This window comes from Hypanus sabinus, chromosome 16 (genome assembly GCF_030144855.1).
Source record: "Hypanus sabinus isolate sHypSab1 chromosome 16, sHypSab1.hap1, whole genome shotgun sequence".
Lineage (NCBI taxonomy): Eukaryota > Metazoa > Chordata > Chondrichthyes > Myliobatiformes > Dasyatidae > Hypanus > Hypanus sabinus.
The window spans coordinates 80,806,694-80,830,859 of record NC_082721.1 but is presented as its reverse complement, the minus strand read 5'-3'; the positions used below and the strand labels follow the sequence as shown (position 1 = coordinate 80,830,859).

Sequence of the window (24,166 nt, the reverse complement as noted above, 5' to 3'; positions counted from 1 at the left end):
TCGAAACTTCAATTGTTCATTTTCCCTCCTGACCTGCTGAGTTCTTCCAGCATTTTGTGCGTGTGTGTGTTGACCAAAGCAATTTGTTGCCTTGATGCCAAAGGCAATCATTCTCAATCATCCCTTTGGTTCACGTTTAGAATAAGAGCATAGTGAAATAAATAACAGGGCGGTCCTGGTAAAACTACTTATCGGTGAGTAGATTATTAGCGGGTAAATTCTGTTTCCATCACGTTGCCAATGAATGAGATTAGACTGAGTTGGCAGAAGTCCTGCGATTCGTGCGTAAGACATAGGGCTTTCCAAGCAGATGTTTTTACAAAACTGGCACAGCCTCAACCGAACATCCTTCATCTTTTTTTATAAAGGTCACTTCCTGCTTATCTTTTTATATGATCCCGGAAGTATCTATCTCCATGGTGACAGTAAACTATTCGAAATGACGACATATTGATAGAACCAATGAAAGAGCCAATGAACTGCCAATTCGGAAGAGGAGGGGTAAATGTCGGGTGACTTCATCAGCATCCAATCAGAATTTGGGTTGAGTTGATTGACGTCAACGAAAAAACAATTCCGTTCCTAGTTAACCGGGACCAAAGCTAAGTAGGTGGCACAGGAGAACCAATCACTAGCAGCGTTTACACGATTGACGTGAGGGAGAACCCAATTGCCGCAGTAATTAGGCCAAATATTCAAAACTGGGAATAAACTAACCCAATAAGACTCAGCAGCATTTTGATTGATGGGAATGTTGCCAAATAATATTAGCCTTATAAATGATTGACGTGAATGCCAGTGCTACCCACTTCCTACAGCCAATACTTGATTAGTTGGATAGAGATGATTGACAGTACCTGTAACCAATGGTCAAGGTCACAGGCAGGGTGGGAGCGGAAGCACAGGCCGCAGGCGGTGAGAGTCAACGAGTCCGGGCCCGGGGCCGGGATCGGGATCGCCGCCATGGGGAACCGGGGGATGGAGGAACTGATACCGCTGGTTAACAAGCTGCAGGATGCCTTCAGTTCCATCGGGCAGAGCTGTAACCTCGACTTGCCGCAGATCGCCGTGGTGGGCGGGCAGAGTGCCGGCAAGAGCTCGGTACTCGAGAACTTCGTCGGCAGGTGAGGCCCTGACGGGAGGCGGTGGGAGCTGCCACCCGCGGCCCTGCACCGGATCCGAGGTCTGGCGCCGGGGAGGAGTCTGGTGGGTCGTCAGTGGTCAAAATGGGCGCCCCCCGCTTCCCGTTGTTAAATTCCATTCCGCACTGTGCACCCTTCCCATTCAACACCGAGCCCACCCCCCTACCACCCGGTCTCATTCATCCCTCGCCCCGCTCATTCACTCCCCATCCCCCTCATTCGATACCACACCCACCTCTCCTCCCTTCCCATTCAATACCACACCCACCTGCTGCACCCCTCCCATTCACTCCCCACCCATCAGCTGCAATCCTCATCTTCACCCACCACCTCTCCCCGACTCAACGCCTCATCCACCTGACAAGTTACCTTCAACCCCCATTCACCACACTCACCTGCTGCACCCCTCCCATTCAACACCGAGCCCACCCCCCTACCACCCGGGGAACTGTTCAGCCCCACACCCACCTACGCTCTCATTCATCCCTCGCCCCGCTCATTCACTCCCCATCCCCCTCATTTGATACCACACCCACCTCTCCTCCCTTCCCATTCAATACCACACCCACCTGCTGCACCCCTCCCATTCACTCCCCACCCATCAGCTGCAATCCTCATCTTCACCCACCACCTCTCCCCGACTCAACGCCTCATCCACCTGACAAGTTACCTTCAACCCCCATTCACCACACTCACCTGCTGCACCCCTCCCATTCACTCCCACCACACCCTGTCACCCTGCCTCTCATTCACCCACCCGTTTCTGAGTTCTAATACCCGGGGTCGCAATAAGCTGTCGCCCATTTAGCATTGAAAACAGGAGAAATGCCCTTGCTTATGAATTAAACCTTTGGGGTTCTGTTATTGGCTGCGAACGTTCAGTTTTCTGTGCATTGAAGAAATCTAGGAATTAGTACATTAACAGAGGAGAATGGTGTTGAGTAGGCTAACTCTTCCTTGTGTCACGGGTGTGCCTTGTTCTAGCTACTCAACTCATATCGTGCCAGCTTGAGCCAGGGATAATTGTTTTGTGGTTGATGGGCCCTGTGTGGGAACAGGAGTGGCTGATACGGTGACTAGTTGGAAAGTTTATGAGATGATACAAGGTCGTTTTCTTCCTGGCAACTCTCCCATGGCAAAGATTAACACCAGTATTCCTCTAATTCTTTAGTTCCCTATTGTATAGTCAATGTCTTTTTAATGTGTGATTTGCCTCAAACAATCCCCAGGCAGCAAGTTTCATGGCCTGGGTGTAGGAAGTTGATTTTCTTGTTTGCCATCTTGCCACCAGTGATATTCTCATTAAGAGTATAACCATTCGCGTCATACTCTTAACAAGAATGTCACTGGTTGGTCAGTGTTTTTCCTTTAAGAGAAAGTAATATCTTTGAAAGCGATTCCAGAATCATTTGAATTTTTCATCTTGCTTTGTGAATGGAATTTGCTATGTGCTTTGTCAGGGCTCTGCCGGACAAATGTAATGCGGAATCTGATGTCTAGTGGCAGACGTTAAAATGGGAATTGTTGCACGTTTACTGTCTCTGGGAAAGGATATTTTCCAAATGTACAGACGAGACAACAGTAGCAGGTGTATCAAATACTCTAGAGAACAGGTAATTGACTGCTGTAATTTTATCTGGGCTAATAAAAAGCTGAAATTTTAAAATGATCAGCCCAGCACACTTCTGTGTACCTCAGTGAGAGTGCAGAGGAAGTTCAGTAAAATTGTCCCAAAAGTTGGAGGTTCAAACACAGAACGGTAGCACACAAGAACAGGCCATTTGGCCCTCGGTGTTGAGCTGAACCAATTAAATTAGTAATTGGCTTAAGTACTTTGATGAAAATTTATTCAAAAATCAAGGGGACTGAAGTGAGGTATATTTCTGAAAAGAGAAATGAGGAAAGCCACTCCAATTAGTGGTTAGAGTACAGAAATAAAATATAGAAGGGAAAAATTTATTAATCTGTCTTCATTGGGACTTGGTGGTAAAATACTTTGATTCCTGATTTCTGAATCTATATTTGTACAGTAGGGAAGGATGAGTGAGGACCTGGTAATGCCTGGAACTATGGACAGTTGTTTTGGTATGGTTTTACCGCAAGGTGTGCATTTATTTGTTTTTTTACTATCTCATCACTGATCTTGGTAATCTTTTAATTAATACTGATCCCTAAAATACAGTGTTACTGTTACGTTCGTCTCCATTACAGCAGCAACCTTTCTTCTCAGATGTCTCTTGCCTATTGTTCTCATATGACTTAGGAGATAAGGAGTGGAGCCATGCCCTTTCTGGCTTTGAGCATGGAGCAGGCTTGAGAATATTGAAATTAATCCAACTCTGGAGGCTTACCAGCTTGTCGAGGAGTGTGACTGCTGACCCAAACTCTGTTGAGTGTTGCTGCAGCGTTTGGAGTGTGGCACTGATTGTTTGCCCACTCAGCAGTCCGTGTTGTGATCGTTGACTGCTATTCATGGTTTCAGGGAGCCGAGTCATTGACAGCAGGCGCTGCGCCGCAGCCCCTATAAGGTTTGCGTGGGCTGCGTGTCGGTGTCACTGCGATGACCCCGTGAGCGAGAGAGGGGGTGATGCTGGATGTGTTTTCCCCATGAGCAGAGGGGTTATATGTAGGTTGATTTATTGTCACGTTACTTGCAGAGCAAGTGTAACGCTAGTGATTCATCTGATATTACAAAAGGAGGCTGGTGTATTTGAGATGTGACATCACTCATATTGTACTTCTCCATAATTGACTTTTTCTGTGCACGTGCCTACCCTGAGTACGAATGTGTATGTGCAAGCTCCCTGTGGAGCTTTGAATCAGAAGCAAATCAAAGTAATTAAAAGTAAGGCAGTGTGCTGGAAATAATTTGGAAAATGTGGTTGATGGTTGGGCTCCGTTGTTCTGGGATTCTTTGTTCCTGAGGACACACAAATAACAGCGCACTGACGATGTCTCCTCATATGGTGACGAAATGTTTGCAGGTAAATTGCCAGATCAGAGAAGAACTCAACCCAACTCAGCAGAGCAATACGCTCTTTGTAAGTGCCATAAGGTTCTGAACTCTGTGGAGAGTGTTCTGGAACCCTGTTGCTCTGATGACACCTTGTGACCACCATTCAGTGGAGGAAAGGCTCACTGGGTCTCTTCTACTTTCAGGGATTTCCTTCCTCGTGGCTCAGGGATTGTCACTCGCCGACCGCTCATTCTGCAGCTGATCAATGCAAAAACAGGTACCTCTGTGACTGTGTCATGTAAGAACATCAGGAATTGGAGTAGGGGTTGTTCATGTGGCACCTTGAGCCGAATCAGCTATTCAGTAAAGCCATAGTTTTGATTGTGATTGTTTCCTGCCTGATTCCATAATCCTCAACTCCCCTGCAGTCCAAACATCTATCTGTATTGGCCTTGAATGTAGTCGGTCATGAAGTCTCCGCGTGGAAAATTTTAAACAGTTGTGTGTTTGTTTCCCTTTCCTTAGTCCCCATCTCAAGTGGGCCACCCTTTTATTTTGAAACCATAGTTCCTGCTTCTAGGGAAGTAAATAGCCATTCAGCATCTACCCTGTCAAGCCCTTTCATAAACTTGTACGTTTTGAAAAGATCACCCCGTATTCTTTGAAAATCCATAGTCTACTCAAACTTTCCTTGTGGGATAACTCGTTCCTCCCTGGAATCAACCCAGCCAAAGCTCTCTGAACCGTCTCCAAAGCAAGCATATACCCCTCAAATAAGATGAAATCAATATTCCAAGTGCCGTGCAACCATGCAACTGGATTTCCCAATAACTACTGTCCACTTCAAGCCTTTTGCCATAAAGACCAATATCCCACTTACCTTCCTAATTACTGGACAGACTGTGTGATCAGCTTCTGTGTCTAGTGTACGGTATGAAGACATTGAGCTGACCCTGTAGCACAGCATTCTGTAGTAAGTCTCCATTTAAAAATTATTCTGCTCTTGTGTTTTTTTTATTCTGAGGGAGGGTCTGCCGTGGCTGTTGGCTCACTGCTTATTATTCCTATCGCTGTAGCTCAGATTGCTTATTGTGCTGTTGCAAAGCAGTAGCCTGTCCCAACACAGCCTCCTCTTACTCATCATTAACCTTTGGCTCCTTGCATGCTGGCATCATTGTTGAAGGGTCTTTTATACTGTAGTGCGCCCGCCCCCGCTATATTGGGTCCATTTCTGAGTCTGTATAATGGTTTGTTTTCTCTTCAGAACATGCGGAGTTCTTGCACTGCAAGGGGAAGAAGTTTACAGATTTTGATGAGGTTCGGCAGGAAATCGAACTGGAGACAGACAGAGTCACCGGGAGCAATAAGGGCATCTCATCAATTCCTATTAACCTCAGAGTGTATTCTCCACATGGTGAGTGGGATCTTCGAGGTATTATAGAAACTCTGAAGCACGCCTGGTTTTTAGGACTGTACGTGGAGGGAGTGTTACCTGCAAGCTTGCTTTCTTGAGGCACTGTCGCCATCTGTAAAAGGGATAGACCAGATTAAACATGGTGAGCTTTTGATTCTTTGCTGAATGCAAGTAACGTTCATAAACTGACCTTTGTTGTGCATTGTATAGTTGCGGACTCGGCAAGTAAAAGATGTAATTGTTACCATATGGACTAAGTAACCACAGGAATTGGCTATAGTGCTTGAGAAGTCCTAGTGACCGAGCTACTAGCTTCAGATTAACTAACGGGTTTATGCACCAACACAGGAAAATGTGGAAGACAAAACCAGTCTCTCAGATTCCTGTAAGATTGTCAGTGTGTGCTCAGTACACAGTTATATCAGGGAAACTCTACTGACAGCTGGTGAAGGGTGTGCTTAACTTTATTCATACTTGTATTTGCAAAGATAAAGTACAAGCCGTTCCAGCTTCAACAGTATACTACCCATCAAGTCATGTGGGTGACCAGTCCCAGATGGATGATTTTCCTTTGTTCCCAAGTCTCAGATTCATGTTTTCTCCTTCGTCCAAAGTTCTCGTTGTTAAGGTTCTCGTGTTGTTCCAGGGTTCAGTAACAAGTTCTCCCTCCTGCTTTTCTCCAGTGAGTTACAGTCTGGTCCAGGTTGGACCCATTTGTTTCTGAGCTGTTGCTTTTTATGCTTCCACCTTCATTTTCCACTTTGGTTGTGTAACATCCCGGTTATTGGATTGACTGAATCAAGTAAACAGGGAGGCAGACTATTGATTTCTCCTTAGAGTTGAAGCAGGGGCTTCACACCTCTCGAGTTTGATCACGTCTCAACACTAGCTATTTTGCATCTTGTTATCTTATTACTATGTTTCGGCTAGCTTTTCTGATGCTGAGACCTTGGATGCCATCAGAGAATTCATAGACTAAACCCATTGCTCCTTATCTCAGTAGCCAGTTTCCTTATTGCTAAATTTCTTTAATGCTAGAGGTTCCTACCTTCATTGAAGTTGTTTTTAAGTCTTGGTCATATTTGGCAATTTTGAAGAACATTCTGGACTGTTAACCATCTCTGTATGAAGTAATCTCCAAATATTGCTTCAGGCTGAAAACATTTGTCATTCTGTTTCTCTGTGATTGTTTTAACCCTTTGACTGCTATACTAGAGGCAGCTGTGTGTGACTGTGTTCTGAGCATCCAATCCTGCAAAACGTGTGACAAGACCATAATTTCTCACTGGCAGGTAGGTGTTGACAGTTTGTTATCATGTGGGCTGCATTGGCCCTGAATAAGGCTGCCTCTAGTGTGAGGGTGGGTTTGTCTTTAATAGTGTTGACATTTTGTGGTTTTCATGTTTAGTTATTATTTTTCTTAATTCATCCCTTTGTGTTCTCTGTTGCTAGTTTTAAATTTGACTCTGATCGATTTACCGGGCATCACCAAGGTGCCTGTTGGTGACCAGCCTGCTGACATTGAATACCAGATCAAGGAAATGATCATGCAGTTCATCAGTAAGGATAACTGTCTCATCTTGGCTGTCACTCCAGCAAACTCTGACCTTGCCAATTCAGATGCACTGAAGATTGCGAAGGAGGTGGACCCACAAGGTAAGGGTGTTCTTCACCTTGACCACCTACAGTAGGGGCACTGGTAATGGATTGATGACGGTCAACAGTGGCAAAACTAGAGCATTATTTGTACATGTTCAGATCTGCCACTCATATTGGGAGAAATTCCCAGCTGAGGAAAAGGCAGAAGGATTGCCTTAAGCCAGGGATTCCCAACCTTATTTATGCCGTGGACCCCTACCATTAACTGAGGGGTTTGTGGACCCCAGGTTGGGAACCCCTGCCCTTAACTGGGGCGTATCTAGGAGCTTACTTACCTGTTTCATGAGTGCACAGACCATAATGTCCCTAATGTCCTTGGTTAACGTTGAAGCCCATCTGCGGTTACTGAATGGAGAACTGAAAGTAATGTTAAAGGCATGCAGTCTGCTCAGGAAGTTCATTTATAACACCACTTCACAGCTTCTAGGTTTGCATTTTCAAAACAATGAAACTGTCCTATCTTTGCAGGTTGTTTAGATAATGCAAACTGTAAATTGTTTCTCTCTCTGCATAGGTTTAAGGATCATTGGTGTGATCACTAAGTTGGATCTGATGGATGAAGGGACGGATGCAAGGGATATTCTAGAAAATCGTCTCCTGCCTCTCCGTAGGGGTGAGTGGAACTCAGACTGTTTGACACAACTGTCCTGTACCAGTGTTTATGCTTCAAATTGCTTTATCTTCTGAACACTACCCATTCCTCTTAATCTTCCCCCATCATTGTGACTTCTGATCTTTTTTTTCCAAATCCTTTTACTCCTTGAGTGTTTTCCCCTCAGTCACCTGTGTGACAGTGAGTTGACTTTCATTGGACAAGGCTCCACCAGAATTCCCTTTGGATTTATTAAAACACATTCTCTACATGCAAGTGAAAATGTGTTCACCTCCTTCTGTCCAACCCACTTGCAGCCTTAAAGGGTCAAGAAAAAGAGATCCACTCAGTTCAATCATTCGTGAAGGATAGTTTCTCTTGGGTTCTTTTCTACAAGCATTTGACACTTGGGAACATAATGTACAATAACAAGAACTGGACCCAGTGCTTTGCCCTGTTGGTTCTGTTGCCCTGCCCAAAACCCTTTTGCTCATGAATATCATAAACCAAAGGTTATGGTATCATAAGTTATGCTAAGTTTCTCAAATTGCTCTGTGTAGGAGATCATTCTGGCTTGAATTTCCCCACCTGCTGTAAAAAGTGCCATGTGCACCCTACACAAATGGAGCCATCGTTGGAACTCAGAGGTTCAGAAGTGACTGTGAGCTTGTTACCCTTTTCAGAGACATCGTCATGGCCCTTATTGATGGGTCTAATCGTATCTTTCTTCAAATCGGTTTATAATGTATGATCTATGGGATGCTTCAATTCAGATCCGCTCAGTAGGCATAAGTCACCCTCCCTTCCTGCCTTTTTACCTATATTTACCTGGGAGCTGTTAGCAGTAAGGTGAAGGACTGTGCAGCGCCATGTTTAATAATTACTAATAGGAAGAACATCTGTGTATTAGAAGATAAAATAGGTTGACATCACAGATTTGCCCAGTGCTCAGAAATGTGGGCAAATCGAGATAGAAATCTGGCTACAGATGAAAAACACCCCTCCCCCCAAAAAAAGCCGATAAAGCCACACTGCACAGGCAAATAGTTTGTGAAAATGGCTTAGGGCCTGAAATGCATTTGCAAACATTGCAATTATTCAAATCGGATCATTTAGAAAATGATGAAAAACTTAAAGGTATAAAGTTTCTTTAAAAAAAGCTCTAAGTTCCAATACAAAAAAATACAGAAAAGGCCCACTTATTTATACTCGTATGGAACACAGTTAAGTTTTTGGAAGCTTAACTATCAATTTTGGTTCCTCTGATTTCTGCTAGAACAAATGTTGATGCCTCTCTTACTGGATACATAGGGAAGTCCAGCACCACAATATGTTCAGAATGAAAGCATGGAGGACTTCCCAAAGTTTTGGAATTGTGCCCTTGAAGTAACTTGGATTGTCCATTCACTTTTCCCATTATTCTGTACACCTTAACCTATTTTATACCAGTATCAGGAATAAGCTGATACTGGCTGCTCAAAATGGGGAATGTTTCACTCAACAGTAAGAGCCTGCATGCATAGAGTAATAAAGTCAAAACATGAAAGGCGTTTTTCTGAACTATAATTCTGTTCCTATTGCTCACAGGTTATATTGGTGTGGTGAATAGAAGTCAGAAAGACATTGATGGGAAGAAAGATATTCGTGCAGCCCTCGCAGCTGAAAGGAAGTTTTTCCTGTCGCACCCCTCATACAGGCATATGGCTGATCGCATGGGGACTCCGCATCTGCAGAAAATACTGAACCAGGTAAATGGCATCATACTCTCAAAGGCCATTTAATTCGGTACTTCCTGTATCTAATAAAGTAGCCCCTGAGTGTATGTTTCTTGACTTCTGCTGCTGTAGCCCATCCACTTCAAGGTTTAACATGTTGTGTATTCAAAGATGCTGTTCCGCACACCATAAGACATAGGAGCAGAAAGTAGGCCATTCACCCCATCCAGTCTGTTCTGTATTCCATCATAGCTGATATATTATCCTTCTCAAACCTATTCTCCTGCCTTCTCTCTGTAACCTTTGATACCCTTTCTAATCAAAAGTCTATCAGCCTCCGCTTTAAATATGCCACATTACTTGGCTTCCACAGTTGTCTGTGGCAATGAATTCCACAGATTCACCACCCACTGGCTAAAGAAACTCCTCATTTCTGTTTCAAAGGTATGTCACTCTATTCTGAGGCTGTCTCTGGGCCTATCTCACCCATGTAGGAAACTTCCTCTCCACATCCACTCTATCTAGGCCATAGGTTTCAATAAAAACACACCTCCTCCTCCTCAACTGCAGTGAGTACAGGCCCAGAGCCATTAAATGCTCATTATACATTAACCCTTTAATGCCTGGAATAATTCTTGTGAATCTTGTCTGGACCCTTGCCAATGCCAGCCATCTTTTCTTGATATAGGGCCCAAAGCTGCTCACAATACTCCAGGTGCGGTCTGACCAATGCCTTATAAAGCCTCAGTGCTACATCCTTGCTTTTATACTCTTGTTCTCTTGAAATGAATGCTAGCAATTGCATTTTCCTTTCTTATCACCGACTTAACTTGCAAGTTAACCTTTAGGGAATTCCAAGTTCCTTTGCAACTCTGATTCCTGAATTTGCTCCCTGATTGGAAAATAGTTTATGCCTTTATTCCTTCTTCCGAAGTGCATGAAGAAGGTCTTCCCTGCACTATATTCCATCTGCCACTTCTTTGCCCATTCTCCAAATCTGTGTAAGCCACTGTTGTGATGCGTGTATGTTTGTGGTACTGGTGTCTTCCTGTCAGCTTGAACCAGTCTGACCACTGTTCTCTGACTTCTCATTAACAAGGTATTTTAACCCACAGAACTGCTGCTCACTGGATTTTCTTTTTGTTTTTCACACCATTTTCTGTAAACTAGACACTGTTGTGTGTGAAAGTCCCAGGAAATCAGCAGTTTTTGAGATACTCAAACCACCCCAACTGTCTCCAGCAATCATTCCATGGTCAAAGTCACTTGGATCACATTTCTTTTCCATTCTCATGTTTGGTCTGAACAACAAGTGAATCTCTTGGTGATGTCTGCATGCTTTTATACATTCAGTATCTGTCAGTGAATGGTTAAATAGATATTTGAGGGCTGTAGTCATTAATGCAACATTACAGCTCGGGGCGCTGGTGTTCAGAACTCAATTGTAAGGGGTCTATACGTACACCGTAAGACATCGGAGCAGAAGTAGCCCATTCACCCCGTCAAGTCAGCTGTGCAATTCTGCCATGGCTGACTGATTATCTCACTCAGCCCCAGTCATGGGTTTTCTCCAGGTGCACCAGTGTCCTCCCGCAGTCCAATGACATACTGGTAGGTTAATTGGCCATTGTAAATTGTCCCGTGATTAGGCTGTGGTTAAATTGGTAAATTGCTGTATGGCATGGCTTGAAGGGCCAAAAGGGCTTGTTTGCTGTATCTCAATAAATAAACATTTGCACTAATGCACAGGTGTACTATTTCTCTATTAAAATGCTGTCCTTTTATTTTCTTCTGTAGGACAAAAAAGCCAATGATATGAATAACTATGTTGGGAATTTGCAAATTAATGTTGATATCTGAAATCTTGGAGTCCATCTGCAGGGGTTGGAAGTGTATCAGAAAGCTGTAGGGTTTTCTGAAGTACAAGACGACATTTGGTGGTATCTGAGTGAAATGATCAGTAACATCATGGGAGTCTCGGGTCGGGTCCCGTTTCGGTGGGAGTTTAAAGTTCAGCTGCGGCTGGGTTGCTTGATGGGGCGCAGTTTAGGTTTGTGCCCCAGTTCCCGCCACTGTAGTCTTTGGTTTTGATTTTGTTTGTATTCTCCATCACAGCAACTGACAAACCACATCCGCGAAACCTTGCCGGCATTACGAAACAAACTGCAGAGCCAGATGCTTTCCCTGGAAAAGGAGGTAGAGGAATATAAAAACTTCCGACCAGATGATCCCACAAGAAAAACCAAAGCACTCCTCCAGTAAGTGGCATAGTGAGCCGGGTAGGCTCTGCTGGTCTGTTCGCTCTGATGTATACCTGCCCATAGTCGCATGATTCGTGATTTCTGGTGTGAATGAATTCATTCCAGAGCAGGATGAGGTAGCAATTGATTTGCTGTGGGTTTGAAGTAATAACAGCGATACTACAGCCTCTCCGTGGTGTTGTAATCTTTTACAAACCAAACTGTTCTCAATGTTCAAGTTGATACTACTTCTCATTTCCATCCATTAGCATTGGTAGGTTAAGCGTGTGATCCTTGGCCTTGGATTCAAGCTTTTAATCAGACTTTAGCAGAGAAGGACAATGTGATGGTTATCATTGCTGGGGTGGTTTTATATTTTTTGGGGATCTGAATGTTTTAGACACCGCCAGCATTTATTGTCCATCCCTAGCTGCATTTGCTGGGCTAGTTAAGAATGGAGCACTCTACTGGTGTGGAGTTTCAAATACGTGAGGCCTGGTAAATATGGCAAATTCTCCCCGCTACGACCAAGTGCCTTTTCAGATCTAAAGGCCTTCTTCTGAGGTTATGAGTTCGGATGCCACCACGGTTACTGAGGGATTTAAACCGTGAAGGAGACTGTGAACTACTGGCTTGTTGCAGAAACCCACCTGCTTTGTCAGTCCATAAGGAAGGGAATCTGCTGCTGCTATCTGTTTTGGCAACCATGCTGCTCCAATGCTACCAGTTTGTGTAACTTCCTCTGACAAAGCAAAGCAAGCCATTTGCTGCAAAAGTGTGCAGGAAAATATTTGCATAAAACAAATAATTGGTTTCCATTAGCACGTACACCCAAGTCTTTACAGAAACAGGTTCTGTTTTTTTTTATTTTGGAGGGAGATGCTCACCTTTTGAGGTGTTCAATTAAAGCCCTTCAACACAATTAAACATGAAGTTGCGGAAGAGCTGAGCTATGTCCTGGTTAATGTTTCCTTTTTAAGCTGGTTCCAATAAGGTTCGAGTGGTGGTGTGTAAGGCAGTCCTTCCCTCCGCTAACCTGCGGTTTACTTGGGCAAGGTGTAGAACCTGCTTAGCCACACCCCCCACCCCCACAACTGATCAGGATCACGTGACGCCAGTGGGAGCAGCTGGTGGATGGTTGTATGAGCAGCCGGTGCAGATCACAAGTCCTGGTTAGGCGACCGCCAGAACTAGGCAGCCTCTGAAGAGTATTGATAAAGGCTGGGGTTACCCGTCTTGTGAAGCCGCTGCCCAGAAGAAGGTAGTGACAAACTACTTCGGTAGAAAAATTTGCTATGAGCAATCATGGTTACGTATAGAGAAAAGAGCAAGAACAACAGCAGAAAGGCAACAATCAGATGGAAGACCATGATCACCTACAACACGGCACATAATAATGGTAATGATTGCCAATAAGGTAGTGAAATGAATATTGATGCTGGTTATAAGATTATAGTCTGAGAACTGCTTTGATTATGGGGCACCTAGGTGTGACTCGAGTAGCAGCAGTGCTCTCAATGGATACAATTAAATATTCTCATTTCAGCCTGCTACAGCTGAAAAGCACAACTGCTTCCAAGGTCAGTACAGTCAACACAGATGTCTTAATGCTTTTAAACCAACTATCGCTGCTTAAAACTGACGGAAGCAACACCGATTATGGTCAGAATTGCCCACCGAGATCTATAGAGTCTCTCAAAAGCAGAGGTGGAGGAGTGTGCCTCGAGATCAACTCTTCTCGGTGCACAAATGTACCAGTGCTGTCCCAATTCTGCTCACCAGACCTGGAATATCTCGCAGTAAAGCGCCGTCCTTTTTACTTACCACGGGAGTTCTCTGGGGTCATTCTGGTAGCAGTTTACATTCCACCTCAGGCCAATATCAAGCAGGCTTTGGATAGTCTGAGTAATGGGATCAACATGCACGAAACCGTGCACCCTAATGCCTTCACCATCATTTTGGGAGATTTTATTCAGGCCAGTCTGGAACAATGACTAAGCAACTAACTTCAACAGATCACTTGCAATACCAGAGGAAACAACACACTGGACCATTGCTACACCACCATCAAGAATGCCTACCATGCTATTCCATGCCCTCACTTCAGGAAGACCAATCACCTAGTTATACTTCTACTCCCTGACTATAGGTAGAGACTGAAGACTGCAGCACCAGCAGTGAGGACCAAGAAGGTATGGACAAGGGAAGCACAGAAGCATCTTCTGGACCGCTTTGAATTGGTGGACTGGACTGTATTCTGGGATTCAACTTCAAACCTGGATGAGTATGCTGCAGTTGTTACCGACTTCAGTAAAATCTGTGTGGATGAGTGTGTGCCCACAAAGACATTCCCAAACCAAAAGCCGTGGATGAACCAGGAGGTACGTCTGCTGAAGGCTAGATCTGTGGCATTCAAGTCTGGCAACCCAGGCCTGTAGCAGAGAACCAGGTATGATTTGCAGAGGGCTATTTCAAGGGCAAAGAAGCAATTTTGAATGAGGTTGGAGTTAACATCGGATGCATGGCAACTCTGGCAGGACATTACTGCAAGACATTACTTCCTACAAAGCGAAACCCAATAGCATGAATGGCAGCGATGCTTCACTACCAGATGAACTCAACACCTTCTATGCATGCTTTGAAAGGGAGAACACAACTACAGCGGTGAAGATCCCTGCTGCAACTGATGCCCCTGTGATCTCCATCTCAAGAGGCCGATGTTAGGCTGTCTTTAAAGAGAGTGAACCCTCAAAAGATCCCAATGGAGTACCTGGTAAGGCTCTGAAAACCTGTGCCAACCAACTAGCGGGAGTGTTCAAGGACATTTTCAACCTCTCTCTGGTATGGGCAGAAGTGCCCACTTGCTTCAGAAAGGCAACAATTATACCAGTGCCTAAGAAGAATAATGTGGGCTGCCTTAATGACTGTTGCCCAGTAGCACTCACATCGATAGTAGTGTAATGCTTTGAGAGGTTGGTCATGACTAGACTGAGCTCCTGCCTCAGCAAGGACTTGGACCCATTGCAATTTGCCTATCGCCACAATAGGTCAACAGCAGATGCAATCTCAATGGCTGTCCACACAGTTTTACACCACCTAGCAACACAAACCCTTGCATCAGGATGCTGTTCACTGACTATAGCTCAGTGTTTAATACCATCATTTCCCACAATCCTGATTGAGAAGTTGCAGAACCTGGGCCTCTGTACCTCCCTCTGCAATTGGATCCTCGACTTCCTTATTAGGAGACCACAGTCTGTGCGGATTGGTGATAACGTATCCTCCTCGCTGATAATTGACACTGGCGCACCTCGGGTGTGTGCTTAGCGCATTGATTTACTCTATATACACATCACTGCGTGGCTAGGCATAGCTCAAATACCATCTGTAAATTTGCTGATGATACAACCATTGATAGGACCTCAGGTGGTGACGAGAGGGTGTTCAGGAGTAAGATATGTCAATTAGTGGAATGGTGCCGAAGCAACAACCTTGCACTTAACGTCAGTAAGATGCAAGAGCTAATTGTGGGTAAGATGGAGAAACACATACCAATCCTCATAGAGGGATCAGAAGTGGAGAGAGTGAGCAACTTCAAATTCCTGGATGTTAAGATCACTGAGGATTTAACCTGGTCCCAATATATCAATGTAGTTATAAAGAAGGCAAGACAGTGGCTATACCTTATTAGCAGTTTGAAGTGATTTGGCCTGTCAACAAATACACTCAAAAACTTATATAGTTGTACCATGAAGAGCATTCTGACAGGCTGCATCACTGTCTGGTATGGAGGGGCTACTGCACAGGACTGAAAGAAGCTGCAGAAGGTTGTGAATCTACTCAGCTCCACCTTGGGCACTAGCCTACAAAGTACCCAGGACTTCTTTAGGGAGCGGTGTCTCAGAAAAGCAGCGTCCATTATTAAGGACCTCCAGCACCCAGAGCATGCCCTTTTCTCACTGTTACCATCAGGTAGGAACTATAGACTCAGTGATTTGGGGACAGCTTCTTCCCCTCTGCCACCCAATTCCTAAATGGACTTTGAATCTTTGGGATTTCCCTCACTTCTTTAAAAAATATACAGTATTTCCGGTTTTGCATGTTTTTTTTAATCTATTCAATATATGTAATTGATTTACTTGTTTATTATTTTTCTCTGTTAGTTTACGTAATGCATTGAACTGCTGCTGCTAAGTTAACAAATTACACGTCACACGTCGGTGATAATAAACCTGATTCTGATTCTGAGAAGTGACTGCTCTTTCAAATAATTATGTGTCCTGAAACCTAGAATGGGAATGATGTGAATGAAAGCCTCTCTTTCACTGCCACTTGTCTACTTTCAGGATGGTGCAACAGTTTGGGGTGGATTTTGAGAAGAGAATTGAAGGCTCAGGGGACCAAGTGGATACAGTAGAACTGTCGGGTGGTGCAAGAATTAATCGTATCTTCCATGAACGGTTTCCGTTTGAGCTCGTGAAGGTTTGTGGTGCTGCGGAAAGATAGTTAAACTCAGTGGCCACTTTATTAAGTACTTGTGTGGTCTCCTGCTGCTGTAGCCCATCCACTTCAAGGTTTGACATTTTGTGTATTCGGAGATGTTCTTCTGCACACCACTGTTGTAGCATGTGGTTACTGAGTTCCTGTCAGCTTGAACCAGTCTGGCCATTCTCCTCTGATCTCTTTCAATGTGTTTTTGTCCACAGAACTGCAGTGCACTGTATTTTTTTTTTCTCTCGTTTTTTTGCACCATTCTCTGTAAATTCTAGAAACTTGTGCAGGAAAATCCTCGGAGATCAGCAGTTTTTAAGATTTTCAACAACCTTGTTTCATTCCATGGTCACTTAGAACTCATTTCTTCCTCATTCTGATGTTTGGTTTGAACTATAACTGAACCTCCTGATCATGTCTGCATGCTTGTATGCATTGAGTTGTCCCATGATTGGCTGATTAAATATTTGCATCAACGAGCAGGTGTACCTAATAAAGTGGCCAGTGAGTGTATTTCTTCATAGCATGCTTTGCTGATATTGGTCTGACGCAGCAAATTCACAATGTTGTAAATTCAAATTTTTCTGTACAGATGGAGTTTGATGAAAAGGACCTGCGAAGAGAGATCAGCTATGCAATCAAAAATATCCATGGCGTTAGGCAAGTATAATTGGCCACGTGAACTCTCACACAGAAAGGAGTGCGGCCAAAGCCAAGGGCCTCCTTGTAGCACTACACGAGAGAGAGAGAGAGAGAGAGAGGACTAAAACAAGACACAAACCAGCTGGAACATTGCACTGTTGGGATTGATTCATTAATAGTGCCCTTGATCGTGCCTGGTTTGCACAGTGAGTGGTATTGTGTACTAGATCATGTAGTACACGTAGTGAGTGGTGCAGTGTCTTCGATTGTGTAGTGTTTGTGCAGTAGGTAGTGTGGAATCCTGGACTGCAGACTGCGTGCGGAGTGACTGTTCCATCATCTTGAATTATATACCCTTTGGACAGTGGGTGTTGCCACATCTAGGAATGTGTGCTTGGTACTGGATCACTAACTTTTATGGTATGTGGGAAGCAATATCTTGTATAATATTTGCATAGTGCTGTGCCCGTGACCAAACGCTGTTCTGTGAGTGGTGCTGTGTGGTGGATTGTATTTCAGAGTGAGTGGTATTGCATTCTGGATCATGCATTCTTTGCACAGTGAGCAGTGCTGTGTCCTGGTCCCTAGCCTTTTATGTAGCATTGCTGCTTGAACAGAACACACCCTTTCGAGCACCAGATTCAGGGGTGGGGGATGTGCTTGTGGTGAAATGAGTCACGCGCTTGTTATAGGGTAAGTTCATCTCAATCCTGCTGATCAGATCTTCAGCAGTAAAAAAAAATGTGTAAGTGGGTTTAGTGTTTTGCAGATAGGACTGTAGGAATCTTTTGTAAACTCAACAAGTGGCTGAAAGTGGAGGGTGGGCTAGGAGAGGTGGGGGGGGAGAGGGAAAAATACAGAAGTTGTCTGGAATAAAATCACAAAATGCTGGAAATTCTCAGCAAGTCAGCCAGCACCTATGGAGTGAGAAACACAGATGATATTTCCAGCCAGCGGTCTCTCATGATCAGTGATGAAAATTCCAGTGAAATGTTATTGACCTGAAACGCGAACTCGGTCTCCTGAGATGCTGACTAATCTGTTAGCAGTTCCCACCATCTTCCAGTTTTGTTTATGTTGCAGGACATGTTCTTTAAACCCACAAGTTAATTCCTCATTTGGGCAAGTGATAAGTGTTGGGGGCGGGGGGTGTTCATGGTAAATGCACAGCCTCAGGGGACTGTGGATTTACAACTGCAGGATCACACACCAGATGTGTTGTGAGCGTGAGGCTCCTATGACCAGACACATGGATGTCTTTAGAATAAAATCCACCTTCAGGCCAATAATCGGATGAGCTAGAGAGGCTGCATTGTCATCACTCTGGCTCTCTGAATGCAACTAGCAATCTTAACCCACACCTACGGATGTAGGTGCTCTTAAGTTTAAACACTCAACTTGCATACGTACAAAAGTGTGTTTAGGAGACCGGGGGATGGATTTGCTAGGTGCTGTAGGGCTGCATGCATCTTCTACCGCAAGCAAGCTCTGTTCATGGCAGTGTTTCTGATTTGCAAACTGCTCTGGTTGTGAACAACTCTCACAAGAACAGAACTCTTGAAATAACCTGGGAAAGGCCCGTGAGTCTGTCATGTCTTTCCTGAAAGACTGGGAAGGTGCTTGACAGACAGCATGTTAATGAATATAGGAATTCAGTGTACAGATCACTCTGAATTTCAGCTGCTCCGCATTTGCACACTGCAATCACATAGAACCGTGGTTGAAGAGCTTGCTGATCAGAAGACAAAAAGCCCCAGTCTCATGTAGGAACAAATCTCCGTGGCTTTGGGACCGTAGCCTTGTAGATCCTGCTCGTTCCGAGCTGGGTTCCCAATGTTCCAAATTGTGTTTGACTTTTTTTTGTTTTGTTTTGTTTTGTTTTCTTTCCCTTACCCGGCTTTAGAACGGGGCTGTTCACCCCGGACTTGGCGTTTGAAGCAATTGTGAAAAAGCAGGTGGTGAAGCTGAAAGCTCCGTGTTTGAAGTGTGTGGACATGGTAATCCAGGAGCTGGTAAACACAGTCAGACAGTGCACACTGAAGGTATTCCCCACCCTGATGGCTCACGTGCACCAGCACCTTGTCCTGTGTAGTTGTGTGCATGATCTAACATGTAAATGGTCAGCTATGCATGAGGACCAGTTGGGTACAAGGGGCTGCAGACGAAGAGTACAGTGTGGCTGCAGAGATCCTGACCTCTGCAAACATCCCCCAGTGCCCTTTTTGGGTAGAAGGTATCTATTGTAGATTGCATAGTCAAAGGGCAACGTTTGCAGCATGTTACTGATGCTTTACAACCAAAATAGAGGGAGATGTAGCCATTCTGTCAGTTTGCATTTTCATGCCTGCTCTGTGTCCTATCTGGGGCAATGCAGATGGCTCTCATCAGCTTCCTGGAATCCTTTTCCTTCTCTCAAGGCTATGGAGACCTACAACGTGATTCACTTTTAACAGTCTGGGGAAGGGAAGCTTCCTGACTGGTGATGGCCACCGTGTTCCTTTGTTTTGGGGTGATGCTGATTTGATAAATTTACTGCTCTGCTCCTCCCAAGTGTTTAATCCTTGGTGTGGGTATCTGAATTAATCGCACTGACAGTAATGCATTAGACTTGCTGCCATGTTCCTTCAGCTGTCCCAGAATCTGTGGAATTCTTCTCCCTGTGCTGCGGTGGGTGAGGCTGGGTTTGGAGACTGAGACGTGGTGTGATTATGTGCTGGTAAATCGTTACATTGATATAAATAAATTATAAATTCCCAGCATTTTATTTTGGGAAAGATTGTGAGAAGGATTAACCAGGTAGCCAATAGACTTTGGTACCACTCTAAAGATTCAAAGAACACACACTTCTCCGTGGCTTCATCCAACTGAAGGTACTTTCTGGTCTGTGTCTTAAAATTTAAACTGGATCAAAGCAAAGCTGGTTGATGTTCTATTCCCTGGCCCATAGTTGCTGGATTCTGAGTTGTTCACTGACTGTTTAAATAGTTCATTTTCAGTATCCCATTTTTGGGGGGACAAAAAGGTTTCCTTACCTTTGTGAAGTACCCAGATTCATTAGATTCATCACTTTCGAACATAGAACAGTACAGCACAGGAACAGGCCATTCAGCCCTCTTTGTTCCAGTAGTGCTGAGTGAAAGCCATGGAGACTACATTTCAAGTGTAGTGTCACTTCCTACTTTGTAAGCTCCCTTACATAAGGGTCTGGTGAAAGATCTCCTTGTGTGCCTGGTGAACTGAAGCAGTGTGGGGGGTGGAGGTGACTCAAACTTACACGTAGTGGGTGCCACTGTTCTCTTGTTCTCAGCGGACTTGAGCCAGCGGTAAATGTTTCCATTTTCGTACTCCTGTGGAAAGGGTCGCCACTGGGGGGAATCTTGTGGTTTTATGGTTGAGCTGGTAATGAGAGAAACTGTCTCCCCCTGCCCTTCCAAAACCAGAACAGCTGAAGGAACACAAAGTGGGTGTAATGGTTTTGTCATAAGTAATGGTGCATGCATTACTTAGCAGTGAGAACCAAACTGAGCGGGCAGAGTGCTGTGTGAGTGCTGTGGATCATTAGGAGGCTTGAACCGTCTAGAGTACAGGCGTCTCCCGCTTTACGAATGTTCGCTTTACGCCACTTCGCTTTTACAAAAGACCTACATTAGTAACTTGTTTTTGCATCAAAGAGGATTTTCGCTTTTCCGAAAATTTTTCCCATATAAATTAATGGTTCTTCGCTTTACGCCATTTCGGCTTAAGAAAGGTTTCATAGGAACGCTCTACCCTTGTAAAGGGGGAGGGGGGCGGCGGCACCTGCATTTGTTTGAAGCAGACACCTATGATGATCTGAGGATAACCCAGTGGTAATGCCCCATAGTTCTCCTTGTGCTTGCTTTTGGGAAAACTATAAACAGCAGATGTTATGCCACCCATTGGGTTGAAGGTGATACCTCTTCTTCCCCCTCCCCGCCCCCCCAATTCTTGCCATCTGCACACACGAGCACAGTTTGTAGCTGGTTTGGCACCTTCAGTCATGTACCTAAGCACCAGAGAGATGTTACTGTGGGAGTCGTTTAACTGACCTATGTTCTTGCAGCCTGGCTCGAGGCTCTTCACAAGTCCCACAACACTCGTCACTGCGCCCTACCAGCTCAGTTTGCTCATCTTGATGATGGACGTGCTAACTCTCTTGCATTCTGTCTGTTTTGTTTCTCCTTTCTACGCCTCTCTTGCTGGCTCTTGGTCCTGCTGTTCCCACATTGCCCCTGCCCCCTCCCCCCCCCCCCCCCCCCCCCATTCTCTCTGCTCTATGCTTGCTGTGTGTAGGACAGGGCTGTTCACCCCAGACATGGCATTCGAAGCCATTGTGAAAAAGCAGGTGCACAAGTTGAAGGAGCCGTGCTTGAAGTGCATTGATATGGTGGTCTCCGAACTAGCTACTGTCATCAGAAAGTGTAGTGACAAGGTAACAATATAATTGAACTTGTGTGGGGCTGATTCATTAATTACTGAGCGGTGTAAGGCAGCCTGTACTTGGGGATCAATCTTATTTCTTCAGTTTCTCTGAGTGAAGTGTAGAGGTCATAAAGTACTTAATGGGCAGAAAGATCAATGTAAGGTCAGTGTGCTCTCCTGTGTCTCTGTATACCTGGTACAGGGCAGGAAGGATACAATAGCTCACTCACACCCCAAAGGTAGTAGAGAGACTAATGTAGCACTGAAAGAGGAGGCAAGAGCTTAGTCTGTCTGGAAGCATACATCGTAGCATATCAGAGAATGTAAGGAGACTTGGCCTGATGCCAGCTTGCTTTCGGCTGTTGTCTTTGGCCTCATTGAAATGGAGGTTTGCCATAGTGTAGTTCCGTATTCATTGCTCGGTCATAGTGAGTTAATAGCTAAACCATCAGAAGCATTATGTTCCCATTTTAGTTTTCCCTAGCATTGACCTTGGGATTTCCCATTCTAATGGAGTTGTAGTGACCTTGGGGCTTAGGTTGGGAGGGACAGCACAGTAAAGTTGTATATTAAATGTTGTAGTGAAGCCTCCATGTTTAGTGTTTCTATTGTCCTGCAAACGCCAAGCCTGTATATTGAATGTTGATGAAGCTCTTCCTGAAGAATGAGCCTTCTCAGGTTTCTTATAGGAAAATTCTTTAGTGAGTTTTGCAATTGACGAACCTGATACAGAGGGGCATAAAACAGTATCTTCATTCTCTCCAAAGGATGGAGTACTGAGTGCTGCCAGTTTACCTCCATGACTGTGACCTGACCTCCTGCTCCCATCTCTTCTATTTAGTTTCCCCACCACTACTGTAGTTCAAGATTTAGATGGTGTTGACAGAGATCAACCTTTGCAATGTATTCTTTGCCCTGCAGGGTGTCCCTGGTCAGTCCACACATGCTGCCCTTGATACTCGTCCATCTCTCTGCATCACCCTGTCTTGTCTTGGCTGTGTCTGATTCCATGGCTTGTGATGAAGTTTTGAATAAAGTTGCATTGTCACTCAAAACAGATTCTTCAGTTTAAAACTTGTCCTAACTTGTCCCATTATCGATGTGCATCGTGATGTGCATTTCATTCAAAACTTTCTCCATGGCCTGCTGGTTGTTGTTAGCTGATGTGTGGTGGCAGTGGGCTTGCTGTGTTTCATGCTGAATCTGATCTGCTCCAGGCCAGATTCCTTCTCACGATTACTGATCTGTTTGTGGTGCATTGTTTGTGATTGTTGGTTTGAGTTAGACCCCAGCAAATTGCAGTGCTGTCTGCTCTCCTCTCCTTGCAGCTGAACTCCTTTCCCAGGTTACGAGAAGAGACAGAAAGAATTGTAACCACTCATGTTCGAGACCGTGAGGGAAAGACCAAGGACCAGGTGAGTGAGTATTTTGTGGCTGGGACTGCGGGTTACATAAACCTGACCAGTGCATTTTGTCTATGGGTTATTCCCCCAGGCAGTGAAGAGCCACTAACTTAAGCTCTGTTGATTCTGTGAATGCATAAAAAGGTATAATTTGTAACAGTCCTACTCTCTCCTAGATACTTCTGCTGATTGACATTGAATTATCTTACATCAACACGAACCATGAGGACTTTATTGGATTTGCCAAGTAAGTTCTGCAATAATATTTTAAAACGTGTGCATGTATATGTGTGTGTGTGTGCATATATTAAAAAATGTGTGTGTGTATGTAACATATTAATTATAGTAGGCCATTGAGAGTGTCAAGTCTTATCTGCTATGAAGTGATAATGGCTAATTATCTAGTTTTTCCATTTTCCTGCTCTGTCCCCATATTTTTTCTATTGTATCAGTGAGCAAAGAATCTATCAGCCTCCACCAGAATTTTAAATCCACAAAACCACCTCAGCTTCTACAGTGATCTGTGGTAGTTAAACACCATTACCCCGAGGGGATAGGCCGCTGACAGCAGCTTGCCAATGTCCTCTGTCCTGGGCCAGTGTGGTAGTGGTCCCGAATGATAGAAGGTTGATTTGACCAGTGCCTTCCACAGTCTCTAGGCTTTCACCAGACTACTTCATGTCTTCTAAGCGAAGATCCTTCCTCTGCCAGGGATGTGCTCTTCAGAGCTTCTGTTGGCATTTCTGTAGCACTGGGTTTTTAACGGGATGGGGTTGCTAGCCCCACGCCCAACCCTCCTTTCGCAGCGGGGCTTGGGACTGTCCATGGCGAGTAGGTATGTGGTAGTACATTACAAAAGTTCAGTAATGTGAGTAAATAGATTTCACTTACCTCGGTCCTAAATGGCCAATTCCTTCCGTCTGTAGTCCAAGACCCTGTAACTGGGGAAAACAGTTCTTTTGTATTTATACCTGTAGTAATCATGTTTTAGTAAAGTATCTCTCGTCCAGGTCCGTATAAAACCACCATACTCTTGTTGCTGTGAACTTGTGCTTTTACAGGTTTCTGAAGCTCTGATGCTGTTAAATAACAGGACTGGCTTGATTCAGCTGAAGGCTTTCCTGCTTTTTTTCCCCCCAAAACGGAGGCATCCACAAACAGACATTACTAGTGTGAGCTGGGTGGAAGGGAGTAGACTATTCCTTTATTACAGTGAGATGGTGTCTTGCTCACTCTGTGGAATTTGATAAAGCTTCTGGTAGTTTATCTGTGAATTCCCTTAGAAATGTTTTAGATCAGTGTGCTCCCAATTTGCTATCCTATTGTTGTTGCTTTATTATTCGTTTCAAGGGGGACTAGAATATAAAAAGCAAGGATGTAATGTCAAGGCTCTATAATGCACTGGTGAGACCTCATTTGGAGTATTGTGAGTGGTTTTGGGCCTCTTATTTAAGGACGTACTGACATTGGAA

General features: G+C 44.5%; 1 protein-coding gene across 10 annotated transcripts in view; it reads left to right on the top strand.

The window, feature by feature from the left end:
- Nucleotides 1-882: 882 nt before the first annotated feature.
- LOC132406479 (dynamin-2) overlaps nt 883-24,166 on the top strand; it is a 47,966-nt gene continuing 24,682 nt past the window's right edge. For 5 of the 10 annotated variants that reach the window (XM_059992213.1, XM_059992212.1, XM_059992211.1 and 2 more), the window contains exons 1-12: nt 883-1,124; nt 4,302-4,375; nt 5,363-5,512; nt 6,965-7,168; nt 7,686-7,784; nt 9,351-9,511; nt 11,594-11,736; nt 16,065-16,200; nt 16,802-16,869; nt 18,755-18,893; nt 22,620-22,706; nt 22,871-22,941. In XM_059992213.1, the coding sequence (XP_059848196.1) occupies nt 964-1,124; nt 4,302-4,375; nt 5,363-5,512; nt 6,965-7,168; nt 7,686-7,784; nt 9,351-9,511; nt 11,594-11,736; nt 16,065-16,200; nt 16,802-16,869; nt 18,755-18,893; nt 22,620-22,706; nt 22,871-22,941 (1,493 nt within the window). In that variant the 5' untranslated portion in view covers nt 883-963. Of the gene's footprint in view, nt 1,125-4,301; nt 4,376-5,362; nt 5,513-6,964; nt 7,169-7,685; nt 7,785-9,350; nt 9,512-11,593; nt 11,737-16,064; nt 16,201-16,801; nt 16,870-18,754; nt 18,894-21,162; nt 21,302-22,619; nt 22,707-22,870; nt 22,942-24,166 lie in introns of all 10 variants that reach the window. The other 5 variants (XM_059992215.1, XM_059992216.1, XM_059992208.1 and 2 more) reach the window with 2 other exon arrangements.